A 14,262-nucleotide genomic window follows, 5' to 3' on the forward strand; every position below is an offset into this window, starting at 1 on the left:
TCATAATTCGGTATTAGTTGGAGTGGGTTGAAATATTTAAACTCTTCTTTTTTCAGAGATACGACCGATGTGGGATGTTTCACAATTTGGTGGCACAAAATCAGATAAAGAACGTTAAAATGAATATATATATATATATATATATAAATATGTATGTATGTATATATATATATATGTATGTATGTATGCGTGTGTGTGTGTGCGCGCGCGTGTGTGTGTGTGTGTGTGTGTGTGTGATGTAGAGACTTAATATCTTTTAATTTAATGCAAAGTTTTAAACCCCCTTATTAGTTTACGTAACGATGTGAGATTTACATTTTTAACAGGAAAAATGATATATAGTCGATCTAATAAGATCAAGTATTCTCACTGAAGATACGAAATTTAAGATGTTAAAACTATGTTTACATACATTTATGGTAGACGTAAATGTAATTTTTGCTGCAATGAGGGAAATGTAAATTATTATTTGTTCGCTATTAGAGATGATAAAAAGGATGTATATATATTTACGTTTTCCTCCCAATATGAGTATCTAATTTCCCCTTATAATTTCTCAACAAAGAACTTTCCAACTAGTAGAAAATGTATGTGTTATACGTCTGATATGGATTCGGATTGGAGATGCTCTAATTGTATTGTCGTAATATGTAGCATGTATGCTCAAGGTCATTAGCGGAAGATTAACATATGTAGGACTTGTATAAGGTCCCCATTCCACATATCTTTCACACCATGGTTCCATTTGCACTTTGCATTCCCATCTTGTGCACACGGGGTCGGTTGAAGATGGCCTAACCCCCCCTCCGGGCGCCGCCCTATGGTTCTGCAAGAAATTATTTTTTTAATAAACAGTGCCTTTTGGTCTCTTTCGGTTGAAGATGGCCTAACCCCCCCTCTGACTGCCGTCCTATAGTTCTGCAAGAAATTATTTTTTTAATAAACAGTGTCAGACCATATTTTGTATCATCTCCAACCGAGGGTGCCAAAAGGCCATAGGCCAAAACATAGCCCTTGACAAAAAACTCATCTCCAACTGAAGGGGGCTATTTTTTAGCCCCCTCAATAATTTATTATTTTAATTGAATTAATATGGTTAATTGACTTAAACTACTATATTAAAATAAGGTTTTCAGACATATTTTGAGTGTCACTTGTCGCTAAATTAATAAGCTTTGGGATTTGTGATCTTTATATAATGAAAATGATGTGAAAAATTGGTGAAGAATTGAAGTAAAATTAGGTAAGATAGTATGAATTGGTGAAAAGGATGTGAGAAATGGGGTTGAAATGGCTTAGGTAGGTGTTTTTTTTTTTTTTTTTTTTTTTTTTTTTTTTTTTTAATTTCATCAAAAAAAAAAGAGTCAAAACTAACAATAACTTGATGTCAGCATGACGTCAAGTAGCATGTGTTTGGGCTGGGCTATAGGGCTGGCTGGTTGGCTACTCTTGGCCAGCCCTTTGGCCGGTTCTCCAATTTTTCGTCGAGTGGGGCCCACGAGCCATTTGCCCTAGCTCTCGGTTGGAGACAATTTTCGGGTCAAAACAAGCTATTTTTTGGTCTATGGCCCTTTGGCCGGGTCGGTTGGAGATGGCCTTATAGGGTGACAAGGGCATGGGTAGAGCCATAAAGGGACCAGAATGGTCCTTGACCTATCCTGCCTTTTTTTATTCTTGTTACCCTAATAGATCATGTTGTTATTGCATATCATTCTGATATGTATTCTCAATCCAATTTTTTTCCATTCCAGGCCATGCCTCATTTTTCTCACCATCCCTCTTATTGCTGTGCAGATTTCACTTTCCCTCCGTATTCTATATACTTTTCTTTAGCTCAATTATATTTTAAAAATTTTCTTACTTACACTTTACCTTCTATTCGGGTTTCTGGAGATTTGTACAATGTTTTTAGTTATCTTTGTTGACTTTAGGGTCTTTAATTTTTATGAAAATTACTTAAATCTCTCATGTTTTGAGTTCAAATTACATATTGTGTGAGAGACATTTCTTTCTCGTACACATGAAATCCTAACTCTGCCACTAAACAGGGGAGATGAGTAGGGCAAGATTGGGAGGAAAAGATGGGGGCACCCAATGAGTACACATGAAATTCTGCCTTTTAAAAGGCTACACACATATCTTTGATATGTTGTGTTAGAACCAACAACTTTTTTTTTTTTTTTTTATTCTCCACAAAAATGCTCATCCTATTGACATACTTCTCACCGCCACAGGATGCTCCCAAATCCATCCCTCCACGCCATGTATTACGATAAGTCCCACGTTCCCGTGTAAAACACAGGAGAAGCGCTTTCTGTGTCCTTGTTCCTCTTCGTTCCTTGGTATCCCACCCTCTTCGCCCGCCACGCGTCCACTCCAAACTCCTTTCCGTTGAGTCGATGGGCGATGACCGCCACTTCTTATCCCCCAAGTCAACGCCGTTAGCTATCTTAGTTCTTCAACAGCCACGTGTCCGTCATCCCTAACAGAGATCCCTCTCCGTCACCTCCTCCTCGGGGTCCCACTCGTCACCGACTCACCTTGCTCCTGTCCTTCTCGGGTGGAGATAATAACACCCACCAAAAAGCGACCAACCGTGACCTCCCTTTTCGCCACGTAGGATTCGGACTCCGTCTTACGTCACGCCACCCCGGTTAAATCCACAAACAAAAGTGAAATTCAAATAAATTACGAGAATTTTAACGAAATATTTACGGTACTGTTTATTTTTAACAAAAAATTAAATTTTTGTTTTTCTCTGGTAATATTCACTACATTTTTATTTGTTATTTTTATTAAAACTAAATTTTTTTTTTAGACTTTTTGTTAGTTTTTCTATAAATTATGGTTGCTAATTTCTATTTTTTTGTTTTTTCAATTAATTAATACTTTATTTGGCAACGCAGAAAAAAAGTGCGCAACATGCTTATCGGGATAACTGCATGGACAAATACGATAAAAATGTACAAACAGGGATTAACGCAAACTTAACAATTGACGGTAACATTAAATGACGGATACACCCTCGACGGATGATCGGATCCGTTTTAGAGAATAACTATGCTTTAGATCTAAGTGCAAAGAGCGTGAGGAAAGAGAAAGAGAGGGATTAGTATTATAAGGAAGCAAGGAATAAAATAGTGGTGACTTCAATGGCTAGATCTCTACGGTCTACCCCACCTTTATTATTTTATGGTTTTATCCGTAATTGGCTAACTGCTTCTATCGCGTAATTTATCAGTGCCATAAATCGGAATCAAAATGCGTCGTATGAAATATAGGTTTAAAATTCGTCCATGCCAACTGAATCATTCCGTGGTGGTTTCTGCTTCCTATATTTACCTTAATGAATGTATTTTTGGCACTTAATCCTTTTGAATATTTCACACGAGCTATAACCTTCTTAGATAATGAGAATATCTTTTCTATATTATAAAAAGGTTTATTTCTTCCATTACATTCAGAAAAATTAAACTCTTGACCTATTCTGAAAGTAATTTGGTACTTACATATTTACTTGCTTGGAACAATTTCACTCTCGATCAGATTGAATATGATTTGTACAGATCTCTCCTAATATCACGCAATAAAAAAAAAAACATTCGTACGCAGTAAAGAGAGTGACGCTAGTGCGATGCTTGTGAAAAACAATTGACAGTCGGAGAATTTTGTTTCATACTGGTGCATTGCTTGCGTAATCTTCTGATACTTAAGTTAGACTTTAATAAACTGCTTAAGACCTACTCCAACCTTTGAAGTAAAACTCAAATTTTAGGTTCTAAACTTACCCCAACTTACTCCAACCCTTGGGGCAAATATGAGTTAAAACTCAAAAATCATTTATGGGCCAAATTTAGCCTAGGATTCCCTCAGTGTTAGTGGGTTAGTGGAGCTGGTCCACCATATATGTATATTTTTTTTAGTTTTATATTTATAAATTCATTGAATCTAATGGTTAAAATCTAATTTGATGAAATCCAACGGTAAAAAAAAAAAAAAAAAAAATCTAACGGTCCAAATTTTAATCCAACGACTAAAGTAATTAAAAAGAATTTATTTTATGTGTTTCATATTTTTTCATAGTGTTTCACAAGTTTCATGGTGTCGGTTAGTGATTTTTCAATATTTATCGGAATCTAAATTTTTTAAAGTTAAAATGTTCATAAAATTAAATTAAGATAGTCTACATAATTTTTTCTTTTAAAAAAGTTACTTTAAGAAAAAAAATTAGCTTAAATTCATTCTTTAAAAATTTGGGGCTAAAATTTTAATCAATAAGAGTTGGAGTAAAAAAAACTGTTTCTAGGTTAAAACCTAAGGGCTTGTTTGGTATCCCATTTGAAATTTTTTTATCATTTCTCAAAACATTTCTTAAGAACATTTCTTGAAAATAATTTTTTTTAAGACTCAGAAACTTGATTGGTTTGCGATTTAAATTTTTTAAATCTTACGACTTAAATTAGACAAGAGAGATCTAAAAAGAGGGGATCACACGAAAGGGAGAAAGAGGAGAGAGGATGAAATAAAGTAAGAGATGATTGAAAGAAACAGAAAGAAGAGAGATGATTGGACGAGATAGAGAGGAAGATGAGTGTGAGAAAGAACCGAGAGAATGAAAATAGCGGGTTGGAGGAGAGACGAAAAATGTGAAAAAAAAAACAGGAGAGAGAAAGAAGAAAAAAGAGAGAGATAGATTTGGAGTAAGACGGGAAGAGGGAGAGAAAAAAAAATGAGTAAGTTTAAGTTTAAAAACTCTAAAAATTCAATTTTTATATTTTTAGAAAATATACTATATTTTATAGTTAGTCTTGAGTTCGGTTTTTTAAAATAGTTACACCAAACAAGTTTTTAAAGCCTAAAACTTGAAAATTGTTTTTGAGTTTAAAAAGCTGAATTCAAGTAAAGTACCAAATAAACCCTAAATTTTCTGGACTAAAAATTTTAAATTTTAATCTAAGAATTGGAATGAAGAAACTACACCAATTCATTTTCACACAAATTTTTTATTTTCATAATATTCCCAAATTTGACAAGTAGTTAACCCAATTGGAGAAAAATGAATTATAAACTAACAAAAGGAAGAATCATGCAAATTTTGAACACCATTGTTTTGTATCTTTTTCTTGGTAACCAAACACCATCCGTTCATTTTTCATGTGGATAACCAGAAATAACTCCCAACGTCTATTTGGTAACCCAATGAAAATTGGATATTATCGACATAAACTCATTTTCTTCGTGACCCGACGTTTTTATGGATCCGGCGGGCCACAAGCAGCCACATGAAAGCATAAATCTCCACGTGTCACGATCACATGGCAGTTGGAAAGTGGGTCCAGCCAATAGCGAAGAACCGATCCTATACGTGGGTTCCACACACCTGTTATAGCCGGTCCTTTAGGTGGGAATTACCGTTAGGTCCGGTGAGAGGGGTCAATGGTAGAAGAGGCGGGGGTTTAAGCAATGGTTGGTGGTTTTCAGAGGGTTTTGGCGATCAGAGGGAGAGAGAAAGACTAGTTTTTTTTTGGTTTTAGAGAGAGAAAAATGGGTGTCGTTTGAACCGGAAGAAAAAAAATCTAGATTTTCCGGGAAAATATGGGATAGAGAGAAAATGGGTGAGAAAATAGCGTAAATTTCCGTATTATTGTTTGTTTGATTTCTCCGACAATTCCCCGATCTTACATTCGCCTGACAGTTCTCGAGATTTTTCGATTCTGGGCGTAGAGATTTGAGGTTTGAGCGAAAAATCGTTGGCTAGAGGTGAGCATGTTGTAATTTTTTTTGGCGAAAATTGTTCAAGCTTGCGTTTTTTTATTTTTTATTTTATGTACGGTTTCGATGAGCCTTTCCCGAACAGTGTGTTTGGTTGCCGAGAAAGTGCGGAAAAGGGGAGAGAATTGTTGGTTTTTGACGCGGAATTCGACCCAGAATATTTTTTTTTGGCTCGAAATTATGGGATTTTCCGCTCGGAAATTCTGGGCAAACAAACGGTTCTTGAAAAATGATTTTTTTTTTCGTTGATCTTTGTGGACGATCTGATTTGTTTCCAAGGGTTTGATGGATTCGATCTGGGTTTTCCGGTGGGAATTCATAATTTCCATCCCAATTTTTGTTAAAAAATCTCAAATTTCTCTCAGAAATTCGAGAAATGAAGATTCTCTGTTTGTTTTTGTCTGTTGTGGAGAACCAATCTGAATTATGTGTTCTTCAAGGTCGATCTCGGCCGAAGGGTTTTAGACCTCTTTATTTTTTTCCTTCGGATTTTCGGATAATTCCCTGAGGATTAAGGGAATTAAATTCTCCCAATTTTTCAGAATTTTCCTTTTTGTTGGCTGGATTTTGTATTTAGATCTGTCTTTTGGGTTTTGCAGCGGTTTAAGGACTTTTTTTTTTAGTTCATTTTTTTTCCTCTTTCTTTTTTTTCTTTCTTTTTTCCCGCTTCTCATTTACTCCGTCAAAAATGGCGAATCTTTGGTTCTCCTGACAGGAACTGTTGAGGATTTTATTTGATGGGTTCGATTGTCATTTGTTGTTTCGTGGTATATTTACGGTTGATTAACCTGTTACCTAGTCCCTGGTCTCTGTCTTTTTATGTTAATTCTTAGTTTTTTCCCCTTATTGTTTGTTGTTCTTCCTGGGTTGCTATGTTTATGTTTTTGAAGTCAGATCATGTGGATCTGATCGGAGGTTGGGACATGAAATTATGCTTCTAGGTTGTAATTTGGTATATCCTTGTACGTTTTCGGAGTTTTTGTATGCTAAGATGCAATCGAATTTGGGTAATGATGTTCCGAATATCTCCCGGGAATCTATTGATATGCTCCTCGATTAAATGTTGCATGATAGAGTGGATTATCAGAGATCATTTTCTGTGATCCTAATTATTAGTTTGTTTCTGCGAAACTGATTGCTTGCATTCATTTGTTTTCAGGACTTAGCTTTTGGATTCTCTTTGGTGGTGGTGGTAGCTCGCGACGTGTATATTAGTTGAAGGGATTAATCTGAGTCCGGGTTCTTTGTAGTTGATGTAAATTTTCGTGGTATGATTTTTAAGATATGGTGATGCAGAAGAGGTTGGATTACGGATTCAATGGCTATCAGGTGCCTGTCACTCCTAAAGCTTCTAGATCAGCAAGGGTACGTGTATCCAACGACTCTTTATGATTTATATTTTACGTTTATGACCTATATGCTTAATGTTCTATCAAATTAATCCATATGCTTAATTTTGGTAACGATTTTTCAGAAGCGTCGTGCAGTTAGAAAGATGGTTGAAGACAATGCAATGGGTGCATTTGACTTGTTGGCGACTGTAGCTGGCAAGTTATTGCTCGAGGGAGAGAGTTCTCCGGCTTCCAGTCATACATCAATCGGAAAAGATCAATGTGCAGGTATTAAGGAGAATTATCTGGCTGGAGATAAAACCTTGAAAGCAGAACCTTGTGATCGAGGCAGTTCTGACAGGATACCTTTGGTATCTGAATATAAGTCAACAGGTCAGAATCTAAGTTCGTGCTCCAAGGCTTCTCCAGTTCATCAGAATGAAAGTCATTCGGTTATGACAACTTCTGATTGCTCGGAGAGGTTTGTTTCTGACATGTTGGCAAGTGGAAAATGCAAGAATGAATTGGGAAGTCTTACTGGGAAAATAGAAGCAGGCTATTCTGGGAACAGGGAGTCTGGTGAATGTAAATTAGATAATGAAGTTAAAGTATTAGTAAAGGATGAGACTAATAAGAGTGGGGAGGTGGTTACCAGTACCGGGCCTGATATGTGCAGTTTTCAGGATCCGGTTGTCTGGGAAGGTGAACCTCCTCCACTACTTAGTTCAGATAGTAGCACCAAGGTGCCTATGTATGTAGACCATATTCCTCAGAGATCTTTCCCCGCTAGCCGGGATGATGTAAAATTAGTTGGTAGAGATGATGACGAAAATTTCTTTGGGTGTACTCACCCTAGTACAGCCATGAAGTATTCAAGGCCAGCGCCGTCGCGTATTGGAGACCGAAGAATACGGAAAATATTGGCTTCGAAATATTGGAAAGTAGCTCCAAAGTCGAAGGATGAGACACATTCTAATTCCTGTAAGTGGCTGCCTCGTACTAAAAGAATTTGTGAGTTTCTCGAGCTTCCTTTCAAAGTTTTAGTAGCAATGCTGTGTAGTTTTGCCAAACTGTTTTCTAATAGCAATCATTATCTTTTTCTGAATATTTAGATCGGGATATGAAACCAAATTACCACAACAGGAAGAATTGCTACAAACGGCAAAGATCTCAAATGAATATGCCTTTCAAGAAAAGGAGGCTTTTTGACCGTAGCACAGTTCCAAATCCTGATCAAGGTATTAGTAGAGAGGGATTCTTTGACTTGCGGGGGAAGGGAACCAAAGGAAATGCTTCTGCTTCGTGTTCAAAGATGCAAGGTCATTTTCAAAACCAGATTCTATTCAATCAATGTGATTATCTTGATGTGTTTTGGAATGTATGAGTTTTTTTACCAAGAAGTATGAAATATTTATGCAGCCACTGGGATGTCTTCTTCGGTAGGAGGTCAGCACTCATCTTTCCAATCAAGGAATTCACATGGTACAAAAAAATTTCAAGAGCACTTGATATGTACACTTTTAATTTGATTGGTGTCTGACATTCCAAGAGATTTTTACAAGAAGGTGATTTTTCCTTTATTCAGTGAAGCTCAGGATCAAGTCGTTTAGGGTTCCAGAGCTATTTATTGAGATTCCGGAGACGGCAACTGTTGGTTCATTAAAGGTATTTTGGGACTATTTTGATTGTGCATCTCCCTCTAGTTTAGCTATGTAGTATACTGGATTTGTTTATATGAGATACGTACGGCACTTTCTCATGGTCTTAGTTTGGGTCCTGATGATGTGCGATTATTCTGCAGAAAACAGTTATGGAAGCAGTGACAGCGGTACTTGGAGGTGGATTATGTGTTGGTGTACTTCTTCAAGGAAAGAAAGTGAGAGATGACAACAAAACTTTACTGCAAACAGGAATTTCTCAAGATGACCATCTAGATTCTGTGGGATTTTCCTTGGAACCCAACCCTTCCCGAACCCCTCCACCTTTATGTTCTGATGGTTCTCCCAGTATGCTTCCTTGTGATGATGTAAAGCCTTTAACAAGGTAGTGCAAATATGCTCTGGTCTCGTCAGTTTTGCACCTCGTTCAGTTTTTTATTTCTTTCCTTGCGTACTAATTCATTACAGATGGCGGTGCTTCTTTTCGCGTTCATTTTTCTCTTTTTCCAATTGAATGCTAGGGTGATTCCGAAACTTTTTTACAACGTTAGCAACTCAGCAGTCAGGTTGTACATATTAGTCTGGTCTAGTGCTATGCAATCTCAATCTCGTAAGATTGCTTTCAGACCAAGACTAGAAAGTTGGTTGCTATTTAGCTAATAATGATTTTGCACCAGGTACCAACCGGGTCCTACTGGCGAACTACTACCTGAACCTCATGTGGCCAGTTTTGGGAGCTACATTGAAAGTGATCATGATTCAGCACCCTCTCCAACTGATATGTCAGCTGAAAAAAGCACAACAGATTCTAAAGCACTGGTTGCTGTTCCAGATGTGAGTGTGGATGCACTAGCTGTGGTTCCTGGGAACAGGAAATCAAGGCGGTTTGATATTGGACAGCGCCGAATTCGTCGACCTTTCTCTGTTACCGAAGTGGAAGCACTTGTCCAAGCGGTTGAGAAACTTGGTACCGGAAGGTATAAATGATATACGAGCATAAGTTGATTTTGTCCAGCTTGACTTACTAAAATTTTGCTGCGGTGTGGAGTTTTAATGGTTTTGCTTATTTACAGGTGGCGTGATGTTAAACTCCGAGCTTTTGACAACGCTAAGCATCGAACATATGTGGATTTAAAGGTAAGGAGTCTATTTGCCAATGATAAAGTTTGAGTACAAACATTGTTTCTTTTAATCTTTTCTGGTTACCTGATTGAGTCCCGGTAAAAGATTTCAAATTTAAATTTCATATCATGTGTTACTTTCACATGGTTTATGATTGCTTCCTCACCATTATATTTTACTAATTTATGAGTCCTTTTGTGCGGCTTGGGCCCGCTCGAGGTACTTAGTTTGATCTGATCAGTCTGTCAAACAGCTTGCTTGAATTAGAGGCAATGATTAGGCAGTCTTTGTAGCTTTGTTAATCTGCATAACTTTACCTGTTCACTACAACTGTGAAGGAATCTCTTATATTCTGATCTTACACGCATCTCCTAAATCTAACTTTGTCTGTTAAGTACTTTTGCTGCTATGCTTTTTTGTTTTCTGTTTGAAAACTGCTTAAAAAGTGAGGGATGTGATGTGGGTTTGGTTATGATTGTGTCGTTTTTACGGGTTGTGTAGGATAAGTGGAAAACCCTAGTGCACACCGCGAGAATATCTCCTCAACAGAGGCGGGGAGAGCCCGTCCCGCAAGAGCTCTTGGACAGGGTCCTAACAGCTCACGCGTACTGGTCCCAGCAGCAAGCCAAACAACAGCTCAAACAGCCCGAGACTTGCCTTCTCGTCTAGATGTTCGATCAATTGTGTTCTTTTTGTATCTTTGTTAATGATGTAGAAAAAGTATGACAAGAAAGTAGGAGTTGAAGGATGTTTATGTAATATCAGTCTGGTCCGTCGTCGCTCTTGCCACGGCTCCCTTTCCCCGAACGGAGAGGCCGCCGGCCCTTGTAAATGGATGACAAAATAAGAAGAGAGATGGCTAACTGAATTCTTTAGAAACCCAAGTTGTTGGTTGGTGTTTCCTGATCTTTTTTTTTTCTTTTTTCTGGTAAATGTGTGGTTTGGGTTGTTATGAAGGTCTTAGTTAATGTAATGCTGATTTAGTTGTTAATTTAGGGTTAATGCTAATTCTTGTAATCTTCCAATTTGCATTTCAGTTGCAAATAGATATTATAATTTCAAGGCCATCTTGGTCTTCGTATATTTCAAATCTACTGTTTATAACCTAAGTTTGATCCCAGCATTTCTATTTCTTGCAACACTTGTTATTCATTCATCGCAACAAGAGAAACTTACTTGCAAATGGGCATATCACTTTAAAGATATTTTAAGAGAATTACGTGATTGTTAGTGGGTTTTAACTTTCTCTGCACCATGGGTTTGAGATATCGATATTGTAACGGGCATATGCCACTTATTGATTTCAAGCCAACCGCACAGTGGTATGAGTTTTCAACTTTTTCATGTGTTCATGCACAATTAGTTTAACAAACTGCCACCTTGATATTTTCGTTGCACGAAAATCCTATATGAATAGGCTCAAAATTGATGAACTGCTTAAATTTTTTTTTTTTTTTTTTTTTTTTTTTTTTTTTTAAAAAAAAAATTTTGAATCAAACTTTTTCTAACATGAAGGTGGAACTGATTTATTTAATTTTTTTGTTTCTTTGGGGCCGTGTGGGGTTGTGCAAGTGAATTGTGACGAAAATATGGACCCCTTTAGCCTTTAGGGTACCAAAATAAAATGAGAATCCCACACCCTTCCATCAATATTAATCATTTTTTTGAAGTTTTTCTATTTTATACAATAATACTCTATTTAAAAAAAAAAAAAAAAAAAAAAAAAAAGCTTAGAGCTAGGCATAACCAGACATTGAACTCAACCCAATATTATACATCCTAGCCGTGCAAGTCGAACATAAGATCTTGCATTTACATGTGAAGAAGAATACAACTTGATTATGATACTAGTAGTTAGTTGATGTTTTTAGTAATTTTAGTCCCCAATTGAATTTTCGCAAAATTGAGTCGATGACTTTTAACTGACTTTTTGACACAAAGTGCGTCAAAGCGACTTTCAGATGACATTATACAACATAAGCTTTGTTTATTAAATTTGCTTTTGGGACAAACAACACTATAAATTTTCGATGATTAATTAACTTACAAGTAGTCACAATTTACCATCGAAGTCACTACAAGATACAAATATATATAGGAGACAGTGACATAAATTAAGCCTATAAACAAACGATGGGTGGTGTCTAGTTTTCCTAGTAGAAAGTAGAAACCTAAAGACCACTGCTTTAAAAATTCCCGTCTAAGTTCCGTGTTGGTCACGATCTAAGTGGCTGGTCATCACTCAAATTAATCCTTAGGTGTTTGAAAATTAAGAAAGAGCGTCTAAACCTGCCTAGGTTATGACTCTTAGACAAAAAATAAATAACTTTCATTTTGCATTTTATTTTTTCAATAAATTGTAGAGACTTGTTGAATATTTGGATGAACACTCATTATATGTTTGTTCTCTATATTTTTAATATGTTCTAATACTTTAATATAAAATAAAAAAATCACTTAGAATCCTATCAGTTACCCGACTAGTGCCTAGCACATTTTAAAACCTTGCTAAAGAAAGAATAACGAACTTGACAGATTTGAGGCAGAGTAGGGAAGAAGAATACGAGAATATGCCAAGGGCATGTGAATAATTGAGTTGATATATACTTGATCCTCCTCCAAGTTGTTGAAGACTGTTACTTCACATCATATGTCATTCAAAATAAAAAAAATGTTGGAAAAATTGTGATGTTCCCACCTCCCCACAATTTTGCCAAATTGCCACTATTCATTACGTCCATACCTCTCTATATCTATATATCTATCTCTTTCGTGTAAAGTGTACTAATTCTACATGGATTGTATAGAAAGGAGTGGATATGTGGTTAATATTAATGGGGTTGTCTCTTTGTGCCACAATTCTCATTTACAAGAACCACAAAAGATCTATGGGAATATGACTATCCTTTGCTATAAAAGGCGAATAATGACTTTAGGTTTTTGGTTTTCTTAAAACTTAAAAATAAAACGAACACAAAAGTTTGGAGAAAACATGCGGTGAGACATGATTGTTTGTCTGATACGGGTCATAGCATGTTCATACCAACCCTTATGGGTTAACCATCACCATGGAGGCTAGCTCCACAATGTAGAAAGGGAGGTCGGCTGTTCACAAAAGGAACTAAGTTGCAAAGGTCAATTGTGGAGTGATGTAGGTCATGAAAGGCATGATGGTTCTTACTAGGTTCGCTATGGTTGATTCTAGCGTCGAACATCTACTGAACCCAATTGGCATTTTCATTCAAAAAATTGTCAAAAAGTTACCTCAAATCGACAAAGTGGTAGGCACGCTGCTTGACCAACTGTCATAACTTGCATTTGCAAAACCAAACCATAATTTGAGCTGCCAATTTGTGCACATTTCTGTAAAGAGCTTATAAATATTAGGCCTCAGGATACCCAAGTGCCCTGGGCTTGCTTTGTGTATGATAGAATCGGTCGGCTGGATACAAACCAACAAGGGACTTCAACTCAAGGGTTTAGGCTTGTTTGACGATGTAGAAAAAGTGTCAAGCCCAAGGGTCCATTCAATTAGTGCTCAATTTCCTCTTCTTTTTTTATTTTATTCAGAGTTTAGGGTTTAGGATTTAAAAAAAGACATCGATTTCCCGAATTTTTTGAATTTTTCAAAAACGAGAGTCAAAATTAACATTTTGTTTGGACAGGACAATGTGATAGAACAATTTGACTATAGAAAAAACTTTAGTTGTTTGACCTCGTTATATATAATTGAGACTACTTTTCCAAGAGGTGGAAAATAAAGCCGTCTCGTGCCTAATTTGAAGCGAAAGCGATAATACACATGGTAGAGATAGTCGTACAAATCTAAGAAAGAACATGGGGTTGTAAAAGTTTTTCTCAAATACACACAATTAAATACAAAGATACATTGGACTTGTTGGACTTGTTGAATTTGTTTGATTTCTTGAGGAGCACTACTAATCTTTTTGACTAGTTGGTAGTATGAACGCAGAGAGAGACCTTCAAAAGAAGGAAAAGGAAAAAAGTGAAAAATCACACGAAAAAAGAAATGGACCAGAAATGATGAGGTCCCAAAATGTTACTGAACAAAGACAGGACGTGGATTATCTCCGAATCCATTGGTCCTAATCCAATAAGTTTTATCATTCGAGCCGTTGAAATTTGATTAAACGACTAAAGTTATTATAATTTTTAAAGTGAACTCCTGTTTGTAACCGTTAGATCAAATTTCAATAACCCAGATGATGAAACTTGATGGATTAGGATCAATGGATCCTGAGAGGATTCATGTCCAAAAAGACAAAGTTGCTAATAGTGACAACAGCACCAAGGGCTTACGTTCAATGGATAATCATAATATAACTACTAGTGGCCACTGGGGTATGTGTAAAGTATAT

The 14,262-nt window shown here is 36.5% G+C and overlaps 1 protein-coding gene across 3 annotated transcripts; it reads left to right on the plus strand.

The window, feature by feature from the left end:
* Positions 1-5,488: 5,488 nt before the first annotated feature.
* On the plus strand, positions 5,489-10,966 carry LOC137741855 (telomere repeat-binding protein 5-like). Of its 3 annotated transcripts, none has more exons than XM_068481563.1 (10): positions 5,489-5,760; positions 6,932-7,137; positions 7,247-8,114; positions 8,216-8,422; positions 8,523-8,585; positions 8,689-8,768; positions 8,905-9,146; positions 9,439-9,738; positions 9,835-9,898; positions 10,385-10,966. In XM_068481563.1, the coding sequence occupies exons 2-10, from the start codon at positions 7,057-7,059 to the stop codon at positions 10,550-10,552; spliced, it is 2,073 nt and encodes a 690-aa protein (XP_068337664.1). In that variant the 5' UTR covers positions 5,489-5,760; positions 6,932-7,056; the 3' UTR covers positions 10,553-10,966. The 3 variants fall into 3 exon arrangements, with proteins under 3 accessions (XP_068337664.1, XP_068337665.1, XP_068337666.1); XM_068481564.1 differs by having other exon boundaries at positions 7,247-8,084; XM_068481565.1 differs by lacking the exon at positions 5,489-5,760 and having other exon boundaries at positions 6,988-7,137; positions 7,260-8,114.
* The last annotated feature ends 3,296 nt before the right edge of the window (positions 10,967-14,262 follow it).

Source organism: Pyrus communis, chromosome 8 (assembly GCF_963583255.1).
Source record: "Pyrus communis chromosome 8, drPyrComm1.1, whole genome shotgun sequence".
In the NCBI taxonomy this organism is placed as follows: Eukaryota; Viridiplantae; Streptophyta; class Magnoliopsida; order Rosales; family Rosaceae; genus Pyrus; species Pyrus communis.